Below are 21,627 nucleotides of genomic sequence, written 5' to 3'. Positions count from 1 at the left end.
TTCGAATTTCAATCAGAATTGACAAACCTAAACCAAAATATAATTCTACAAGACTTCTATGAAAACGATCTCTTAAATAGGAGCCTTCAGGGTTAATTTAATTCACAACAAGCCTGGGTTAATACACAATAAAAGTATACTGTTCCTCCTATTTATAGAACACAATCCACCAAAATGGAAAACTTCTTAGAATTTTCTCTTGATAATGACAACTTATCTACAACATATAACATTTGATTATATTTATTGCAATTATCAACGTAACAAATATTATCAATCTTATAAAATTAGTACGTAAGTAGTGATTAATATCGATATTGTTGTTAATGTAATAGAACATGAGTTCGAACATATTAAAATGCGTTTATTTCCTATTTAAGAGTTAACGAAAGGTTAAAAATAGTTATAGATATTATATATATAGTAAAAAGAAATCTAACGTAAAATCATATATTTTTTAAAAGCAAAATATTAATTTCATTAAAATTTGATCTTATTCGATTTTTTTAATAGTATATAAATTAAACTGATTTATTTAATAGTAAAACAATAATTTTATAATTTTTTGAATATTTTTATGTACTAAGATAGATATTAAAATTTGTGATTATCTCTCGTAATAATATTGTTATTGGTGTATATATTAGGAAGGATTTTCATCTTCCACCGAAAGGATTTCCCAGTTGTGCCATTAAATCACCATTAAAGACCATGGCTGCAAAACCTGAAGAAAATTCTAAAGTAGAAGAAGAGCCCCATGAACCATCCCCAACAACAAAAGATGATGCACCACAACCAAAACTTGATGATGATGATGATCATCATCATCAACAATCATCTGCAAACGAACCGCGATCATCTTCATCATCGGAGGAAGATACTAAGCAATGGGGTACCCACGTCATGGGCCCGCCGGCGATCCCTATTGTCCACCCGGATAACCAGAAGGCCGCTTTATGGGTCGCCGGCGACCATCAGCAAATTCACGAGCTGCCTTACCTCGTTTACACTCCTGCTGAAAAACCGACCCAAAATTCATTTGAACTTGTGATTAACGTTTTCAATACTTGGAGTAGGAAGGCCGAGACCGTCGCACGCAGCGTCTGGCACAACCGTAAGTTGGATGTTTATGCAACTGATATAGATTTTTGTTTGTGCATTTGTTATGGGTTAATTCCATCAAAGGTCCCAAATTATTTTTTAGATTTTAAATTAGTCCTAAATTTTAAAACTTCTAATAATGATAGTTAATACTGTGCCGATGAGTTTTATAAAATGTAAATATAAATTTAAAATTTATTATTAACTTAAATAACTTATTTAAATGATTATATTGTATTTTAAAATAATTATAGAAAATTAAGATAGTTAAGATAAAATATTAAAACTTGTCGATTGAGTCTTAATTCAATTGGTACGAGCATTGTTGTCAATACAGGAGAACATGAGTTTGAGTGTGCTGAAGGACATTATCCTTCTATTTAGGAGTTGGAGAGGAGTTACGGGTAGTTTTAGGTTTTGTGTTAAAAAGAACAATATAATCAGAATCTATAATAAGATTGTTCAAAAAATTAATTAAATTTAGTTTAAAATATTAAAATACTGTATCAATTAGTATGCACAAATACGCGTCAATATGCACCAATAGAAGTTGGTATCAGTCAAAACAAACAAAACACATTGAAACAGTTAAAATATTTCGAAATTTTGACTAGAATGGAACTTAAACTGCTTACTAATGGTTTAAGACCGGCATAATCAATATTGAAACAATATTGATTACCATGGTTCTAATTGGATCCTCAAAGTATTAATATTTTGAATCAACCAGATTCTTTCATCAATCTAACCGTGCGTTTGTATCTAATGTGGAGCATATTTAAAACACGTGTTTGCCTTTTGATGTGTTAAAAAAGAAGGATAGTGTCACTATCAATAATTATTAGAAGGTCTATATTTTTTAACACAATAACTCTAAGCTATCAGTCCAATAGGTACACGTGTACTTTCATTTTGGATCTGTGTGCTTGAAATATTTATGCTTCACGTTATATTTGAGTTGACATTTAACACCCAAGGTAATGACTGACTGACGAAAGAACTTAATTGATAAAATATAGATATTTTGAAGAGCCAATTAAGATATTTTGAAGTCCGGTGACTAATTTAAAATATGAACCATTATTTGAGAACTTTTAATGGAATTAACCCCATTTTTTTTATCGAAAATTCTTTTAACAAAATGTTGCAAAAAAATATTTACATATACAATGATGAAAACTACAGTGAGAAGTGGATCGTCGGTATCGGATGCTGCGTGGGGTAAAGTAAACCTAACGGCGAAAGCCATAACAAAGGGTGGGTTCGACTCACTTTTCAAGAAGATATTTGCAACTGATCCAAATGAAAAGTTGAAGAATGCATTTGCTTGTTACCTCTCCACAACAACAGGCCCTGTTGCAGGGACTCTTTATTTATCCACTGCTAGGGTTGCCTTTTGCAGTGATCGTCCCTTATCCTTCGTTGCTCCATCGGGTCAAGAGACTTGGACCTACTATAAGGTAATACACACATCTAAAAGGTAGGGCATGCATCATTTACAAATATTGAGTGTACTGGAAAGATAAATTGCATTTCAAATGAGAGACCTTACGTTAAGATCTCAAAGATAATATTGGGAGAAATTTTTTTTTGAGGGGGGGTTTAATAGCTTTGTTGAGGGGATCGACTCCTTTGGAAAAATTCTTCAAAGTGTAATCCGTTGGACAATTGATACGACTCTCAACAATCGTAAGTAGTGTCCTAAGACTCGGGGTTTTGTTACTCAACTCTACGGAGAACCTTAAGGGTTTTGTTATAATCAAGGTACTCCCACTCCGTGAACTCTTATAGGGATTGGAGGGAGCACCTTGAGTGAGAGCGTCTCGATCGGTAGAGAGAATACATATTTGTAAGACACGTAAATAATTAATAAATGAAGTCGTGCAGAGTTTTTTATTATTATAATGTTTTTCTTATTTAGACTCAACCATATTAAATCTTGATTATTCTAAAATAAAATTCACATCGAATTTCGAATAGCATAGCTTCTTTGTGAACCCATGTAACTAAGTTATATCTTGCATTTATTGGTAATCTACCCCATAAACATCATAAATGTCTAAAACAGGTTATGATACCTTTGTTCGATATCGGAACGGTATATCCGGTGGTAATGAAAGAAAACCTGGCATCGGAGAGCTACATCGAGGTCGTTACCGTTGATGGCCACGATTTTTGGTTCATGGGATTTGTTAAGTTTGAAAAAGCATCGTTTGAACTATTGAACAATGTGCTAGATTTCAAGGCAACAACTGAGCCAGTGGCTGCCTAGTTGGGGGAACCATCTTCGGATCGATCCTACGTACCATATTATATACTCCAAATTTTAATTTTCTAAGTTAATTATGTTTGGTACGTTAGCTTGAATAGTGAAGGCTAAAACTTGTGAATGTGTGCCTAAAAGGCTAAAACTAGAGGAGGCCTCCTCAAAATGTATTTCCACTTTCAATTAGATTGTGGAGTGTGAAATTGTATTAAAAAAATTACAATAATTATTCTTAGATTTTGAGTCTCACCTCGAGTTGTTCATGGCCCGGTTTGGGTCTTAATAAAATTTTAGGCTCAATTAATAGGTCCAAGTTTGATCTTGCTCAAAAAATGGATCTCAATGCTTGCACAAACTCAACTCGGATTAAAATGCTAAAACTCCAAACTCGGCTCGACCCACCCATATTAATTTTTTAAAATTTTTATTTTTTAATATAAAAGATATTAAAAAATATAATACACCTAATACACTACAAATATTAAAATAAATGTTCCCAACAAATTGAAAATTAATTTTTAAAAAATCTTTATACTTAAATAACATTAAGATAAGTGCAACTTAACAAGCAAATACATCTAGAATAGTAACAAAATTAACAATAAAGCAAGTGTTATACAATATCCAAATATTAACAATAAAATAGTAGTATCATGACAGTAGAATGGTAGAAAAATAGTGGCAAAAAAACAGGAAAACATGGAAAAACAACAAGGGTTTTTTTATTATTGCAAATTCAGGCCCAGCTGAGCCAAAAAACCTTACCCGAGGATTGGTCAATTTTCTAAATCGGCCTTATTTTTTGCCCAAGTTCATTTTTCAGACATATATTTTTATTCAAACCCTCCTATTTTTCGAGCGGGCCATGGACAATTCTAGTCCCATCGAGGTTGGGTCAAGTTCAAGCCAGGTCTATGTATAATAATAGTGTGTTTTATGTTTGCTCAAATCTAGCCCAACCTAAAATATAGATATAAAATTTTGCTCAAGTTCGTCCTTATCAATTTATAAATGATTAATTCAAGTTCGTCTTAAGCACACCAATAATATTTTTTAAAAAACATATATTGTTTTTAATTTACATTTAATATTTTAGATTATTTTTCTTTTATTAAAATTTTAAAATTAGAAAACTCTATTATAAAAGTATAAAGCAGGTTGGACCAGGTCAAGCTTGAGTTTTGAATACTGAACCCCCAAATTTGATCTATATTTTAAACGAGTCTAATTTTTTTTCTAAATCTATTTATCTAATCTCGTATTTTTGTTCAAACCCTTTCAAATTTCGAACGGATCTTTAAGTTTGAATAAAAACCAAACCCTTAAACAAATCTAATCATAATTTAAAAACATTAAACTATATTTCTATATATTATTATAAAGCTACTGGTTGAGTTTTGTTTTGACAACCTATAATAATAAGCTAAAAGTAAAACCCATACATTTATTCGGTCCAAAGAGTCCCAATGTATTAACAAAGGACATATGACAATAAATTAGAGGCCAAGCTATAACATAAATTAAAATCAAAATAAAAATAAATAAAGTGACCGATTGAGTCTTAGCTCGATTGATATCAGTATTGTTGCTAATATAGTAAGACGTGGGTTTGAGTGCGTTGAATTGTATTATCCTCCTATTTAAGGGTTGAGGCAGGACTATTGGCAGTTCTAGTTATTATATCAAAAAAAAGTATATATGATAAGAATCTATAATGAAATTAATGTTAAAAAAACGAGGAAAGATTCATTTACGCAATGTAAAAATTAAAGTAATTTTACATACTTTCGTAATTGTTTATATGCTTAATATTCTAACGATTTAACTATTACATTTTATAGTCTATTCATGTAGATCATACATGTCAAATTTGATGTAAATTTAAAACTTCTAAGTATTTTTTTTATGTAAAAGTTTTAAATCGTTGAATAAATATATTATATGGGGTGTTTCAGATCAAGATGATAAAGATATTGGATTGGTTTGAAAATTTACATGCATGAAAAGTACAATTATATTAATAAATTCAACGGTTAAATCATTAAAATATTAATCCTATAAATAATTACCGAAGTGTGTTAAACTATTTTAATTTTTACATTGTGTAAGTGAATCTCTCACGTAACTTAATTATATATATATATATATATATTAAGAGCTAAAATAATAATTTTAGAAAACAAATAGGATGGAATGGAATAAGTATTTATCAAAATCACTTCCGATAAAATATGTTGTTAGTACTTGTATTTATATAGAATTCAAGATTTAGTCCTTTTATTTTAAAATTTAAAATTTAATTCTTTTACATTTTTTTAATTTAAAATTTCCAGTCTAATCATTTTCGTCATTAATAATTTCTGTAAAATTTATCAATTTATCATTTTATTTTGTTATCAATCATATACCATGTAATATAAGAACAACCTAATCAAAATTTCAAGTTGACAAATTTTGACAAAAAATACTACGATATTAATAATCGGACCAAATTTTTTTAAATTTTAATTTTTCAAATAAAATGACTAAATTTCTAATTTCGTCAAAACCTAAAAACTAACTACATTCAAAGTATCATCTTTACTTTTGAACTATGCCACTCATCATAACATTGACTTTATTTTCTTAGTGGCAAACAAAAATTAAAAAGAATTTTTTTATTGTTTTATATTTATTAAACAATTATGTTGGGAATAATCATTGCTTCAAGAGAAAGTAACAATAATTATTATTTGTTGAATGTTGGGATGTCTAATTAAAAATAAAGCCCCAATTTTCTTTGTTTACAACCCTAAGTTAATATATAATAATTAATGAATATGATGTGAGGATTAAAGAACTACAGAGTGTAGCCTCCCCTTCATTAATTAAGAATATTAATTAATAAAAAATAATTAAAATTTAAAATTTAAAATTTTAATAATTTGTAATTATTTTTATAGGTTTTAGCAAAATATTAGTTTATGATTTTTGTGTTAATGTATAAATTTATATATATCAAATGCAACCCTTAAATCTCAAATACTAACACCCAATTAAATGTAATATTTTTAAAATTGGATCGATGGTAAAATTAGTTAGACTATCGATTCATAAGTTTGATTAAAAATCATTAAAATATCATTAAAAATTAATTTAAACTGTTTAACCAATGGTTCAATCATTTTTTTGTCCCAATTTAATTGGTTCATTCCCGTTAATGGATTAACAGGTCCAATCTTTTGTTTCGAACCAATAACTTGACCAATTCTTGGTCCAATTAAATGGTTCGGTCAGATTCCAAAAACCATGATTAAACAACAATAGTTTAACACTATGTTTGGTTCGCTGTAATGGAATAGAGCTGTAATCAGTAATTCAATTATTTGGTTGAATGGAATGGAATTGAATTATAATAGTATTCTTGTGTTTAATGGAATGAAATAATGTTGTAATAACATCAGAAAAAAAAACTGAAATGACTAGAGCACCTTTAGCGAAATTTTTTAAATAGATGATTATTGTTATTAAATTTTAATAGGATTATTATTAAAATAAATTGATAAAAAATAAATAATGTAATCATATTTTAATATAATTATTATTTAATATAATTTAATAAAAATAAAAATATATAATTTAATAATGTTTTTAATATAAATATTTTTATATTAAATTATATTAAAATATTTTTAGTTTATATTAAATTATAGTAAAATATTTAAAATATTTTTTTTATATTTTCTAAGTCTATGTTTTAAAAGACTAATTTGGAAATTAATTTTTTTGTCATTCAATATTATACTTTCACTTTTAACAAGTGTTGATTTTGTGATAACCCGTTCGAATTTTGGGAGGGTTTGGGCAAAAATATTAGACCCGAAAAATAGGTCTAGACAATAAAATTAGGCCTGTTTAAAATGTGGGCCGAGCTCAAACTTAAATATTGAAGGCCCAAACTCAACCCAATCGACCTATTTAAGTTTATAATAATTTATATTATGTAATTTATACATTAAAAAATAAGCCTATACTAAATATATAATTTTACTATAATGTAAACATTAAAATAATGTAAATATGACTATATAAAAATTTTAATAAATAAAAATGTACAAAATTATTAAATATTTAAATAATATAATATAAATATTTTAAAAATTAAAAATAATATGAGCGGGCTTAAAATGAGCTTGAGTTTATCTCTTACAAATATGGGTAAATTTGGACAAAATTTTAAGCCCATATTTCGAATTAAGTCGAGCTTGGGCAAATATAAAATATATTAATGTCATACTTAAACCCAACCTGAACCTGACTCATAAACACCTCTAATGATAATTCTTGATATATATATTTTTACATACGTGTATATTTATTTATATTAAATTTTAATTTATAATTAAATTAATATCACAAATTAATCAAACATCAATTCAATTAAAAATAATTAAAATATTTTATATTTAAAAGAAGAAATATTATTATAAATATTTTTGTAAAATATATTAGTTGATTACTTTAAAAAAAAGAAGAAAATTTTAATATTAATTTATTAAAATAAAGAATGCCTAGGAAAATTAAAAAGCCCCCGTCCCCCTCACGTCGCAATCATTACCTATATTATTCCTTTGACCTCTCCATCAATGGTGTCCCAATATTTTTAAAATCCAATTAATGATCAAATTATATTTTAAAATAAATGAATTATTAAAATATTTAATCGTAATTGATTTTCGATCCAACTGCGATTGTTTCTAAACTAATTGAGAAGTTTATAGAAATTTTTCGAAAAAGAAAAAAAGAAGAAGAACAATCATGATAAAGTAAAGGGAAATTTTTTTTGATTAAGTGAGAAGAAAAAAAATAAATTTTAAAAAAAATTGAAAAACTCAAATCTGGGTTCATTCATGGTGATGATCAAAACGAAGAAGTTGACCATTACATTTAGGGCAACCTTCAGTTTTCTTAGCCACCATGAAATACATATAACAGCTCTTACAACCGGCCACGACCAAAATGTCGTCGTTTTCTTCCTCGATTCCATGGCTGTGGTGGTCGTTTTTGTAATCTCTTGAAGAAGAAAAAGAAGAAGACGGAGATGATTCCTCACTGTCATACCAGTTATTATCATCGTCGTCGCCGCCGGCGTCATCGTCATTTTCTAAGTAAGAATCTCCGCCGTACTCGGCTGCCGTTTTTGGATCCTCTCCTGTCTGTCCTATGAAAAACTTTCCCAATTTACAATCAACTCGTTTTTGATCCAAAAGTGAATTAGGTTTACAGTCCAATAAATCTTAACAGTTAGAAGCAATAAATACGTGAAGAATTCAAAAAACCAATTAAAGAACACACACACACACATATATATATATATATATACATATATAAGGAAAGAAACCAAGATCCGCCATGGGGTTTTCGCATTAAATGCATCTCAAATAACGTTGTAATTATTTCAAAACAAAAGAGAGTGAATTAAATTAACCTCTAGAACAAGGCATTGTTCCCTATAATGAGGAATAGAGAGATGGGGGTTGAGGTCCAAGGTAGTGCCGGAAACGGTGCCGTTTTGAAGCACGTCGTCGTTATCTTTTGGTGCCGTTGGCCTCCTTATTTTTCCTCCTTCTTCTAAAGAGCCGACGCCGGTGGTTGTTGTTTCATGATTCAAGGAACAATTCCGTAAAGCTGCCGTGATCGCCGCCGTGGGTGGCGCTGTCATTATACCGTATTAGTATTCCGCGATAGTGAAGAAAACGACGGAAGATTTGTGGGTAAACAAAAGGAAAAGAAGAGAGAGTATGGTGCGTTGATTGAAACCGTTTCACTAGTGGATTGCATTTAAATAACCCTTCCCCTTAATTCTAATTCTAATTTAATTTCATCATCTTAAATTCGGATTAATCCGGAGTTGTTGTAATCAGATTGGATTGGTATCAAAAAAATTAAAAGAGGATTGAATCATTAAAAAAATAGGTTGAATAAATAAAAAATCGATTAAAAATTATTTTAAATCTAATTTTTATAATTTATAGAATGAATGTTTAGATTTTAATTTTGAATCAAGAATTATTGGTTTAACCAATTTGATTATCGGATTGATTCTTAAAATATTAGATTAATTTAAAGCCAAACTTGACCCAACCTGATCTGATTATAAAAGGTTATCGGCTCAAATTTACTTGATTCAAGTACAAAAATGACTCGATTAAAAAAACGTCACGAATAAAAATTAACCCAAAGCTAAAGTGTGCTCAAGAAATATCTCGAAGTGACCTAAACTCGAGATGAATTGACTTGAAAAATTTTATTGACAAACTCGAATAACTTGAACTTATAAATTCGAAGAAAACTCACACATAATATTCATGCATAATGAAATTTTTACCCGAGACGTTATTTTGTATTATTTTGTCAATAATTATTAGTGTTTCTGTTAAATAATTGCTTAAATAACTCTTTTTTTCATTATTTTTATTCTTCCACTAGCATAAATAATTTTTATATATCATATCATATTAATTATATTTTATTTATATTATATAAAATACAATTAAAATTAAAATAATGGATTTATTTATTTGATGTATTAAAAAAGTCAAACAGTTTTAAAAGCCTCTAAAAGTCAAATGGGCATTGTACATGATCTTTATTTTTAAGTTCAATAATTGAATGGCAATGCTCATGCAACTCCACATCACATTTTCATTATTAAATGGTATTTTAAATATATTTGTTTTTTGTCTTTATTAGGGATGATAATGGAGCGAGTCAATGGTGGATGTCACTAAATTCACCATTAAACTGTAATTAGCACGCTCTAACCCACCACCCGCCTCACTCCATCATGAATGTATAATATTAAAAATCGCTCTCACCTTCATGAATGTTAGATGCATTCATCCCCACTTCACCCGGCTCCGCTTCAATTTAATTTTTGGCTACCTATTTTTAATATTTTTAATCTTTTAAAGTCAAGTAAATATTTAAACATAAAGTATATGAATTTTTTATATTATGTTATTAAATTTTTATCCTTTTACTTGTTTATATATAGAAAGATAAAATGATAATTTTATATAATGAAGCGGGTTGGGGTGGGGCAAGCAATTATCGCAACCACTCCATACCCACTATCTAAAATAAAAAAATCCACCTCGCTCCACTATACATCATTGCTTTACTCATTCAAATAGCCTATGTCATCGTTTAAAAAAAATAAAATATTTAAAATATAATTTTATATAAATATTTATATAATTAATTTTTAAAATTATTTAATTTAAATTTAGATCACATCAATAAAAAATTCTTCACCCGAAGTTAATCTAAAATAAGGGTTTTAATGAGCTAGACCTAATGCATGGTATTAACTCAACTCAAAATATGAGCCTCAAATTTATAAATAATTAATTCAAGTCCATTTAAATTTGTCCATATTTTTTCTAAAGAGTATAATTATTTTATTTGAACCCAACATTTGACTAATTGATCAAAGGTGTTCACTAATTGTTATATTATACAAATATATATAGTTAAATATCCATTAAATATATATTTTTCATTTATTAGAATTTTGAACACTAAAAACTTAATATTTTCTTTAGGTTAAAATATGCTATAGTAGTCTCTGTATCTTTACAGAATTTGAGATTTAGTCCTGTACTTTAAAAGCTAAAAATTCAATCCTTTTACTTTTTAAAATTCAAAGTCCTAGTTTAATCATTATTGTTGTTAGTAGTTTCATTAAAATTTTTCGACTTAACATGTTTATTTTTCATTAATCATAAGCTACGTCACATGCATGCAACATAATCAACATACTAAAATGAAATATTTTTATGGAAAATACTTACAATTTTAATAATTTGATTAAAATTTTAAATAAAAGAAAGAGTAAGAAAATTTAATTTTTTTGCATGGACTTACGACATATTCTAACCTTTTGTTTCATACTTACATTACAATATGATATATTTAAATTTTCATATAATACATATTACATAATATATATATAATAAATAAAAACTATATATTATAAATTAGAAAAGAGGTTGAGGTTGGACTTTTCATATTTTAAACAAATTTATTTTCTTTGGTCGAGTTTATTTTTCAAATTTAGTATTTTTATCTAAACTCTCTCAAAATTTAAGTAAACTTTCGAGTTTGGGTGAATATTCCAACTTCTGAACTAATCTAATCCAAAACGCAAGGTTTTTAAAATTAGATCGTTCACCAGACTGATCCAACTATTGATTCACCAGTCTAATCGATTCGATAAAAATTCATTAAAAATATTTAAAAAAAAAACAGTTTCATCTTATTTTTTATGGCTGAACTTCTTGTTCAAGTCTAATTTTTGAATTAAATATTTTTATCTAAACTTTCGAGTTTGGGTGAATGCAACTCTTAAACTAAAATAGTCCAAAATACAAAATTTTCAAAATTAGACTGGCGATCAAACCAGTCAAACCATGAGTTCACCAATTTGATTGATTCAATTAAAAATTCATAAAGAAATTTAAGAAGAAAAACATTTCATCTTATTTTTAGTCCAATTCAAGTTTAATTGATTCGAAACTATTCACTGGTCAATTGGCGCAGTCTATTATTTAAAATCAATACCTTGATTGATTTCATAATAACTAATTTAAAAGTCATGCTAGAATGAATAAATGAATCGAATCGGACGAACTAATCAAACCATACGGAAGTGCCGATCGTCTATTGCTCCGTGCACAATGCTCAAACTTCCCTCTTTCTAGAAAACGAAGGAATCGGATTTCCGTTAATTAAATCCATCTGAAAATGGAACTTTGAGGTAAAGAAAAAAAAAAATTCCCCAAAATCCCAAGTAATTGAATTCCCCGTGACTTAGCCCCCACAAAACCAAATACCCTCTACATTTACTCCTTTTCCTTCTTCTTTTTTTTTTTTCAATACAATTTCCCTGATTTTCTCTCGTATTCTTTGGGGGAAGAAACCAAAATTTTCAATCAAAATCCCACCGGAAAAAGTGAAAAATAAAAATGATCAAGAAACACGATGAGCCGGTGGTTGGAGTTCCATACTTTGTTGGGGTGAATCCGTACCAAGCGAGCGTCATATATGGTGATCCAAAGGGTATTCCGATTCACCAAACAATGTATCGAGACACCCCAGCTCCTTTTAATTGTCCTTATTGTGGTAATTCTGGACTCACCATCGTCAGGTAAATCTACATATCCTTTTTGTTTATGAGTTATGACCCAAAGGGAGAATCCCGAATTCGATTTTATGTACTTTTTGGGTTTTTTTTTAAAGATTTAATTTAATTGCATTGTGTGTTGTTTACTTGCTTGGGTGTTTGTTTTTGCATTGCGTATGAGATTGAGATGTTAGTGATTTTGTTTAGAATATTTCTTTACATGTTGGTTCGAAGTTATTTTTTTCCAATAAGCTAATTTGGAAAAATTTAAGGAATAACAACTATGAAAATAAGGGCTTCCGTTCGTAAAATTTGTGAAAAATGTCGCCTAATCCGTAGGAGGGGACGAATTATCGTAATTTGTTTTAACTCGAGACATAAACAAAGACAAGTCTGCTCAACATTAAGGCCCATTTTTAAGTAAGGTTTTTTGGGCCTTCGCACGGTCTAAATTAACAAAAAGACAAAAAAAAAGGTGCTATTTTATTATTGTTTTGCTGCTATTTTGTTACCATTTCACTATTATGTTATTACTATTTCGTTGATATTGATGGGATATTATATAACTTTTGTTATTATTTTAGAAGTATTTGTTATATTAGTGTTTAATGGAGGTCCTTAAGGTTTTGTTTAATAGGATAAAAAGGAAATTGAAAAGATGAAAAATTGAATGGATAGAAAATTAAAATGATAGAAAACATTATTTTTCTTTCCGTACGTGTGATTGGTAGAAACAATGAAAAAACAAAAAAAAAACAAGTTAAATTTTATTTCTATCCATTACTTGATAGAGTTAAAAAAAAATTGAAAAATACATAATTTTAAACTAACATTGGCAATTTTCTCATCTTCTATCCTCTCATCTTTTCAATTTGGAAAATTTGGTTTCTATACATTTGGATGAAAAATGGTTGTCTATTTTATTTTTTTCTTTTCTCACTTTTGTTTCAAAAATTAATTTTTTTTCCACTTTTTAATTCTCTTCTCTCATCCTCTCTCTTTTTCACTCAACCAGTTACACCCTGAGTGTTGAATTATATTTTGCTCTGTCTGCTAAAAAAATGAATAAATTTATCTTTGTACCTTAGATTAAATAGCATACTAGTTCTTTTATTTAAAATTTCATCCATTTTTATTATTAAAAGTTAGTCCTATACGTCAATTTAAAGTACAAGTAGCTTGGTTGTTTTTAATAGTAGAATTAATGGATGGAATTTTTAATTAAAATGACTTGTTTGCTCTTTAATCTAACGTAGAGGGATTAATTCTAAAAATTTTAGTATAGGGCTGTTTAAAAGATTATATTGACTGTTATCCATCATCAAATCTTTAAATTTCAATGTGTTATTTCAGGTCTAAACCTAGCTTGGCAGCATATGTTGCTTGCATGACGCCCTTCATGCTTGGAATATGCTTTCTTTGCCCATCAATGGACTGCCTGTGGCATAAGTATCATTATTGCCCGGCGTGCACCGAAAAGGTGAGCCTTTCCTTGATGTTTTTGGTACATGTGGAAGTAAATTCAGGGCTCCTTGTATGAGATGAAAGAAGCTCTCACCCATGTTATAGAACAAGAACCTAAGTTCATAATCTTCTGGAATTGTACTGGAGGTATTTAAATTAGGTAAAAGTACCATAAAAATTTTTATATTAAGAGTCGAATTGTATTTTACTCCCTTTACTTAAATTCGGTAAATTAGTCCTAATACATTAGATCAATGAGCAAAGTGGTCCTTCTGTTAAAAATTTATTCATTTTTACTGTTAAAAATTGATCTTGTATGTCAGAATGAGCCACATGTTTGGTTATCTTATCAGCAATGTCAGTTTTTAACAGTAAAAATTGGATAAATTTTTTAATAGAAATGACTAGTTTGCTCTTTCATCTAATGTACAGGGACTAATTTGCGTATTTTTTAAATAAAGGAGGTAAAATACAATCTGACTCTTAATATATGGGTCTTCATGGTACTTTTACCCTTCAAATTATGGTTTAGATTCTAAATTGGTTTCCTAACTTCAAAACATTTTTTAAATTGAATCCTCAAAATATATGCAAAATATCATTTCGTCAATCTAACTGCTAGTTTAGGCATTAAATGGTAGTTTGGATTTAATGTGAGCATGAAAATACGTGTTTACTTATCGTAGGTGTAATTTATATCAGTTATGTTGAAAAGAAAATGAAATAGCACTCTTAAAATTAAATGGCATTGTCTTTTTTCTTTAACACATCATATCCAAGATATACATGTAGTACGTCCGTGTGTGTTTTAATTTTTAAATATGCTTCACATTAGATCCTTGTTGATATTTAATATCCAAGCTGATGACTAGGCTAATAAAATGACTTGATTGGTAGATATTAATATTTCAACGACTCAAATAAAATGTTTTGAAGATTGAAGGTTAATTTAGCATCTAAACCAAAGGCGAATTCAAGGGACTGATAGGGGCCCCGGCCTCCTAAAATAAAAAATTGTTGTTTTAGCTCTTTAGAAAATTTTAAAATTTTAATTTAGTAAAGGTAAAATTGTACTTTGGCACCCCTTAAAATTATGAAAATTTAATTTAATCATTTAAAAATTATAAAGATATAGACTATTAAAAATTAAAATTTCATTTCGACCCCCTAAAAAATTTCTTGCTTCGTCCCTGATCTGAACTATAATTTTGGGACGTTCGAGACAATTAACCTTGGATGGCTTTATCTTACTCATTCGGTGTTTGCCCACAGTGTAACCTCCTTGGAGGCTGAGGATCAAATTTTTGAAAAATTTTCGAAGCCTTTTAAAATTTTTTAAAATTTTAATTATCTCCCTCAAAGTTTTTAAAAGTTTTAATTATACCCCAAAAACTTTTAAAAATTTTGATCAGAATTTCTTAAAAATTTGAAGTAGGGTTCCCCAAAACGTAATGTCACGTTAGGCCATAATGTTTGCTTTCATTTCTATGCAAATTTTTTGTTTGATGGTTCTTCTTGCAGGTTGCTGATTTTGAGAAAACAGATCCATGTGCAGTGGTGGATATGCCACAATGGGTGCAAGAGAGTTTTGCTTTGCCTGCGTGATAAGTCCCTACTAGAACCATTTTGATATAACTGTTTTAATCAATTTGTATTCTGCTTTTTCTGGCATTTGCCTAAAACAATTCTTTTTGTCCATACAAGGATGTTCTATTACATATGTAGTTTCTTGGTAAATAGACTAAAAAGCTCTTCCCCATATGTTGTCATACCACTAGTTAGATATATTATTGCACTCATTTGGAGCCCTATTGTGAATATTAACATAATTAGCCTATATGACCATAAGATAATGCTTCTCAACCTTTTTAAATTTTTCTTACTCCGTCGAATGGCCGATCTTATATACTAGCCTTTTGCCGAAAACAGGTGGTTATGTTCATTGTATATGCTTTTGTTTCATTTATTCTTCTGTATAATATATATATATATATATAGATGGTAAAAAATATCATGGAGGCCTTTGTATTAGGAGTTAAATTACACTTTGTTCCCTCTATACAAAAAATAGGCTACTTAGTCATGGTATGTTAGTTAGAAGAGCAAATTGGTCCTTTCTGTTAAAACTTTCATCCACGTGTACCTCGTGTTGACATACTGAAACTAGTTTTTAACAGTAGAAATAGATGTAATTTTTAATAAAATGACGGTTTTCTCTTTGATCTAATGTATAGTGACTAATTTACCCATTTTTTGAGTAGAAGAGATAAAATACAATCCAACTCCTAAAGTACTCCATGGTACTTTTACCATAGATAGATTGATTTTACCTATACCGTCTCTCTTTTGGTTGCCTATCTAGGGAAAGATTGGCAAGATTTGAGAAGAGAATAGGAGAAAGTCTCCATTTGGTCTGATTGGGGACAAAGAGAAAGTCCGGCGAGCGATAAAAGCCGGTTTTGTAGCCAAGAAGACCCCCAGTGGTGCATTCCAACACCCTTTTTTCCATTTCTCATCAACTTTTGTACCGCCAACTTGATCCAACAAAGTGAGCCATCTCACCTTTTGGTGGTGTTGCCAATTTCATTTCTGTTTCTAAAATTCCATGCCTAGGCTAGGCCACTGGCATGTCATCCCTAGTTGGTTTCACATTCCACTTTTTACATCATGTTATTCCAAAAACCCATCATCATGCCAAAGGCCACATCCCCGTCCACAACTCAATCATGTATACAAGTCATTTGGATCTCATTATTTTGTCTGAGGTGATGTAAAGCAGCCGACTTGGGATTCTCGATTCTTCTTTCTCTACAATGTCAATTCTAGTAGAAGAGCCACTTGTCACTTTACACGTGTAATTTAAAGATTGTGTTATTCAATAATTAATACCGTTGAACTTCGTTTATTAAATATGAGTTTATTTCAACTTCATTATTTTTTTATTTTAAAATGTCACGCCATTAAATTTAATAGAAGAAATTTTAATTTAAAAGAATTTTAAAATCTTTTAAAAATAAAGATAGAAAAATTATATTTTAAATATACGAAGAATATAAGAGTTAGGAGTTTTTTTTTTTTTTTTTTTTTTTGTTCATTTGATCTCATTAGACTTAATGGGGAAGGAGAGGTGGATGTGTCAAGGCACAAATCTTGGTTTCATTTTTAGGCCCATTTCATGAATTTCAAATGATTCCTTAAGGGTGGATTTGTCCTTTCATATCAAAACAGCACGATTTAGGCTTATTAATTTTTATCCAAACTTAAAATGTTAATTTTATTGATCTTGATATAAACTTGATCAGATTTGATATGACCGTTGAGATTAACAACCCGAAAATTTTATGTTGGGGATAATATAAGCTTTGAGGATGACTAAAAAAATTGCTTAAAAAACTTAAATTGAACTATTTGAATTTTTCTATCTGATTGAAAGTTAAAAAGGATTAGGTTAAATTTAAAATTTTTGGAAGGGGCTAAAAATGAAAACTTCTCGTTACCCAAGGGGACAATCCCTTGCCTGCCCCAATTTTGCCTTTGGTAATATAAATATAAATTCTTCTTGAATTCAATCTGACCCGCTTAATCGATAGGTCTATTGATCCCTTAGCTTTGACACGTTAGTCGTTTTGGGGAAGTTTGACAGTAGGCCTCCTAAGGTCACTGGCGTGAGCTAGGCTTAGACAAGAATTTTCATGTATCAAACCAACTTGACCTGAATTAGATTTAAATAATAAAATTTAAATTTAATTGTAAATTAAATCATAACTCAATCCATGAATAAATTTAGTCCCAAATATTTATGGTGCAATGAAATTTTAAATGTTTGATATTTTATCAACAAATGAAATCTTGCCAAATCCATTAAGGAATATATTCATGGAAAAGTAGTGTTGATAAGATGCTCTGTTTGAAAGATAGTTTCTTGGATATTTTCTTTCTAAGTTAATTACAGGTCTGATTTTCTTATTTTCTAATTAATAATGTGTAAAAATTGATTAAAAATATTTTTATATAAATACACAAAATCAAAATCTACATATCAAATTATATATTAATCAAAATTGATGTTAGATCTAATAATTAGTCTTTATATGTTAGATCAAAGAGCAAATCGATCTTTTTGTTAAAAATTAATCATTGTACGTTAGCATAATGTACATGTGGCATGTTATATGCCACATGTCATTGTCTAGTTATTTCGTCAACCATATCAATTTTTAACAATATAATGGATGAAAATTTTAACAGAAAGAGCTAATTTGCTCTTTAATGAGACGTACAAGAACTAATTTGCTCATTTTTTTTAGTAGAACGTACCACTTTAATCGGCGAACAGCCTAACCCTTGGAACATACTACAACCCCAGGTGGCGAAGAGCCAACATCAAGGTGCCAAACCTTCCCATCAATGTGAGCTCTTAGGGAAGATCAGTCTGTTATCCCTAGAGTAACTTTTATCCGTTGAGCGACTGCCCTTCCACTTGGCACTGTCAGATCACTAAGGCCGACTTTTGTCCTTGCTCAACAGGTGGGTCTTGCAATCAAGCTCTCTTCTGCCTTTGCACTCGAGGGCCAATCTCCGTCCGGGCCGAGGAAACCTTTGCATGCCTTTGTTACCTTTTGAGAGATCTACGCCCCATAGAAACTGTCTACTTGAGACTGTCCCTTGGCCCGTAGGTCCTGAGACAAAAACAAATCCACTATTTGTTTTACGTTAAGCAATGCGTGGAGTAACTCCAAATATAGCAGTAAAAGCAAAGACGTGTAGGTGGATCGACTCATAAAGTTCCCATTGAAATAAGATCCACACAAGAAAAAGCACTTGCCATTCGTTGGTTATTAGGGGCATCCCGAAAACGTCCAGGTCGAAATATGGCTTTCAAATTAAGTTCTAGACACAAAATGCAATCCAACTTCTATTATAAAGGCTTCCATAATACTTTTAATGCATACAAACTTAAAAAAGAGAATGCATACAAACGTAAAAAAGAGCAATCTTTCATGAAAGTTGTATTTTCTTTTTATTTTATTTTACTTTTTTAAAATTTAATTTTCTATTAATTAATAAAACATATGAGTATTTTTTAACACACATATATATATATTAAAATAAAATACACAATAAATATTAATATTAAATTATTTGATGCTAATAATTTTGTATACATTAGTTATATTAAATTTCTATAAATACATAAGTTTAATTATTAAATTTATTATATTATATAATCTAATATTATTAGTATATATACACTAACATATATTATATTAACAAATATTAAAATTGAAATTTCTAAAATTTTAATATATTAATTATTAAATATTAAAAAAGATACATATTAATTTTTTAAAGTGCTTTCGTAGAATAAAAAAAAGTACACTGTCAATATATCTAATACTAACCCAATAATAATAGTATACAAATATTAATAATTACATGACATGACAACCAAACATGATGAGATTCAAAAACATGCGTATATAATTGTATATCACGAGTCTTGAACTTAAATACTCGAGACTTAGAGCCTTTGCCTTTGCCAACTGTACTAAGCCTATTATTCTTATTCTTATCCTTCGACTTATTTTACTTGGAGGCTAAACCTATTTGAATTTACTTAGATATAAAAGAAATTATGAGATAACTATCGGAAAGTTGTTTATAGCTACATATGTTGGTGTGCTTGTGGGATTGTTTGCCCGGTTATCATTATTGGGGTTGCAATTACCGTTGTTGTAAGAGTAAATTGAACTTAAGCATTCACTGAGTAACGTAGAACTATTGATCCGATCTGCATTAATACAACTCATATTTCGTTTTCAACTCACGGATTTATTTTTTATTTGTTGTCTTGGTGCGGTTGATTTTCATTGTCCCAACATACTGTACAAATGCTTTAATTTAATGCACATCACATGGTATATAGAACGATAATTTTATAGAATTAATTATTAAAAAAATAATAAATAATTGTGAAATAATATTTTAAATATTAAATAAAAAAGATTTGGTCACGTCCTTTTTATTAAAGATCTTCTCTACAAAGTTTTGGTGCATGCAGACTTTGGTTCCCTTCTTTCCTTCAAACATGTATTATTTGTTTAAAAAAGTTAATATATCATTTGGTCCCTGATTTTAGTTTTATTATTCAATTTGGTATTTAAGTTTAGTTTCAATATTTTATTTGATATCTAAATGTTTGATGTGTATGCTCTAGTAAAAAAAATATAGATTTTAATTGAAACACACACAAAAAAAAAAGCTTATGTACTAAATTGAACATTGAAGTCAAATTTAGGTACTTGATTGAGATAAAGAAAAAGTCATGTACCAAAGTAAACATTGAAGCCAAACTTAAGTACTAAATTGTGACAAAAAAAACTTAAGTACCAAATTGAATAATTAAAGTCAAATTCAAGGACTAAATAATATATTAAGCCTCAAAAATAAAATGATATTTTTGCTTTTCAGAAAAATCAATATTAATCCCATAACGTAAAATTCCTTTACATTGAACCCATAGATGACGAGATATTTTTCAGGAATTAATCTTTGAAGCAAAAGGGACGCAACCGAAAATGATAATATTATAGTTTGGTCCTTGTAGAAATTATAAAATCGTAAGTTAATATGGTAAAATTGCATTTAGATCTTAAAAATTTAACAATAATTATTAAATTCATTAAGTTAAGCTTTGTTATTTCTAAAATCTGACGGGTAAACATATTATCATATGTCCAATGTCATGCTAGCTTCTTATTTTTCACATGTTACTCACTGAAAATCCAATTAATGTATTTCCAAAAGTCGGGACTTAGAATGATCTTGTTGGAGAATACAAATTAGATTTGCAATTGTACGCTTAGTATATGACTAGTAATTAAATTTAACCGAAAAAATTATTGCTATTGTTTGGGTTAGGATTAAATTTTCAAAAATTAAAAAGCACAAAGACTAAAATTAATCAAATTAAAATACACAGAATAAATCCACAACTTTCAAAGATTAATAATATAACTTAAATTAAATATTTAAACCAATCTCAGTCAGATTTAATAGATTTTACTAATCTAATCATTTTAACTTTTTTTGTGAATTATAAGAGGAGAGCAAAGCCTTAACAATAATGCAACTAGCACAGCTTGAACTCAGGCCACATCTGAGACGGTGAATATTTTGATAGAGACTCAGAGGGCCATGACCCCCCTAAAATGAAAAATTTTTAATTTAAGCCCTTTATAATTTATAAAATTTTAAATTAGTAATGTAAAATTACATTTTACCCAAAATGATAAAAATTTAATTTAACCTTTTAAAAATTATAAAATATAATTTTTAAAATAATAAAATTATATTTTTACTAATATAAAAATATATAATTTAATTTCCACCCTCAAAATTTCAAGCTTTGTCATTGACTCTGACCATTATATCAATACACGAATTTTCGTTTTACCCATTTTTGATTGATCTGATTCAACCACCTTGTAATGAACGTGATTTTACTGTTTACATTGCGGCCTCAAACGTGACTGATTTTGCTAGTAACTTTTTTTGTTTTTTACTCTAAAAGCGGTAAAAATAAACCAAGGTTAATTCTTTCAATCATTTTGCTGGTGCATTTGATTTG

The 21,627-nt window shown here is 28.8% G+C and overlaps 3 protein-coding genes across 3 annotated transcripts; 2 read left to right on the top strand and 1 right to left on the bottom strand.

The window, feature by feature from the left end:
* The first annotated feature begins 609 nt into the window (after positions 1-609).
* LOC108482420 (GEM-like protein 5) lies at positions 610-3,593 on the top strand. Its single transcript, XM_017785547.2, has 3 exons — positions 610-1,114; positions 2,287-2,561; positions 3,170-3,593. The coding sequence occupies exons 1-3, from the start codon at positions 712-714 to the stop codon at positions 3,371-3,373; spliced, it is 882 nt and encodes a 293-aa protein (XP_017641036.1). The 5' UTR covers positions 610-711; the 3' UTR covers positions 3,374-3,593.
* Positions 3,594-8,097: 4,504 nt separating this feature from the next.
* Positions 8,098-9,218, bottom strand: LOC108482525 (protein CURLY FLAG LEAF 1). The gene is made up of 2 exons (XM_017785657.2): positions 8,835-9,218; positions 8,098-8,562 (listed from the first exon to the last, which is right to left on the bottom strand). The coding sequence occupies exons 1-2, from the start codon at positions 9,066-9,068 to the stop codon at positions 8,251-8,253; spliced, it is 546 nt and encodes a 181-aa protein (XP_017641146.1). The 5' UTR covers positions 9,069-9,218; the 3' UTR covers positions 8,098-8,250.
* A 2,802-nt stretch (positions 9,219-12,020) lies between these two features.
* LOC108482772 (GSH-induced LITAF domain protein-like) lies at positions 12,021-15,774 on the top strand. Its single transcript, XM_017785882.2, has 3 exons — positions 12,021-12,557; positions 13,887-14,013; positions 15,519-15,774. The coding sequence occupies exons 1-3, from the start codon at positions 12,376-12,378 to the stop codon at positions 15,600-15,602; spliced, it is 393 nt and encodes a 130-aa protein (XP_017641371.1). The 5' UTR covers positions 12,021-12,375; the 3' UTR covers positions 15,603-15,774.
* The last annotated feature ends 5,853 nt before the right edge of the window (positions 15,775-21,627 follow it).

This window comes from Gossypium arboreum, chromosome 1, assembly GCF_025698485.1.
Source record: "Gossypium arboreum isolate Shixiya-1 chromosome 1, ASM2569848v2, whole genome shotgun sequence".
In the NCBI taxonomy this organism is placed as follows: Eukaryota; Viridiplantae; Streptophyta; class Magnoliopsida; order Malvales; family Malvaceae; genus Gossypium; species Gossypium arboreum.
The sequence above is the reverse complement of the archived record's forward strand: the minus strand, read 5'-3'. Positions and strand labels throughout refer to the sequence as shown.

Excerpts from the sequence above, each read along its gene's own strand:
- LOC108482420 (XM_017785547.2), top strand. The coding sequence starts at position 712 with ATGGCTGCAAAACCTGAAGAAAATTCTAAAGTAGAAGAAGAGCCCCAT. Across the intron at positions 1,115-2,286 it reads ACGCAGCGTCTGGCACAACC|TGAGAAGTGGATCGTCGGTA; the intron begins GTAAGTTGGATG and ends TGAAAACTACAG. Across the intron at positions 2,562-3,169 it reads AGACTTGGACCTACTATAAG|GTTATGATACCTTTGTTCGA; the intron begins GTAATACACACA and ends TGTCTAAAACAG.
- LOC108482525 (XM_017785657.2), bottom strand. The coding sequence starts at position 9,068 with ATGACAGCGCCACCCACGGCGGCGATCACGGCAGCTTTACGGAATTGT. Across the intron at positions 8,563-8,834 it reads AACAATGCCTTGTTCTAGAG|ACAGGAGAGGATCCAAAAAC; the intron begins GTTAATTTAATT and ends TTCATAGGACAG.
- LOC108482772 (XM_017785882.2), top strand. The coding sequence starts at position 12,376 with ATGATCAAGAAACACGATGAGCCGGTGGTTGGAGTTCCATACTTTGTT. Across the intron at positions 12,558-13,886 it reads TCTGGACTCACCATCGTCAG|GTCTAAACCTAGCTTGGCAG; the intron begins GTAAATCTACAT and ends GTGTTATTTCAG. Across the intron at positions 14,014-15,518 it reads GCCCGGCGTGCACCGAAAAG|GTTGCTGATTTTGAGAAAAC; the intron begins GTGAGCCTTTCC and ends TTCTTCTTGCAG.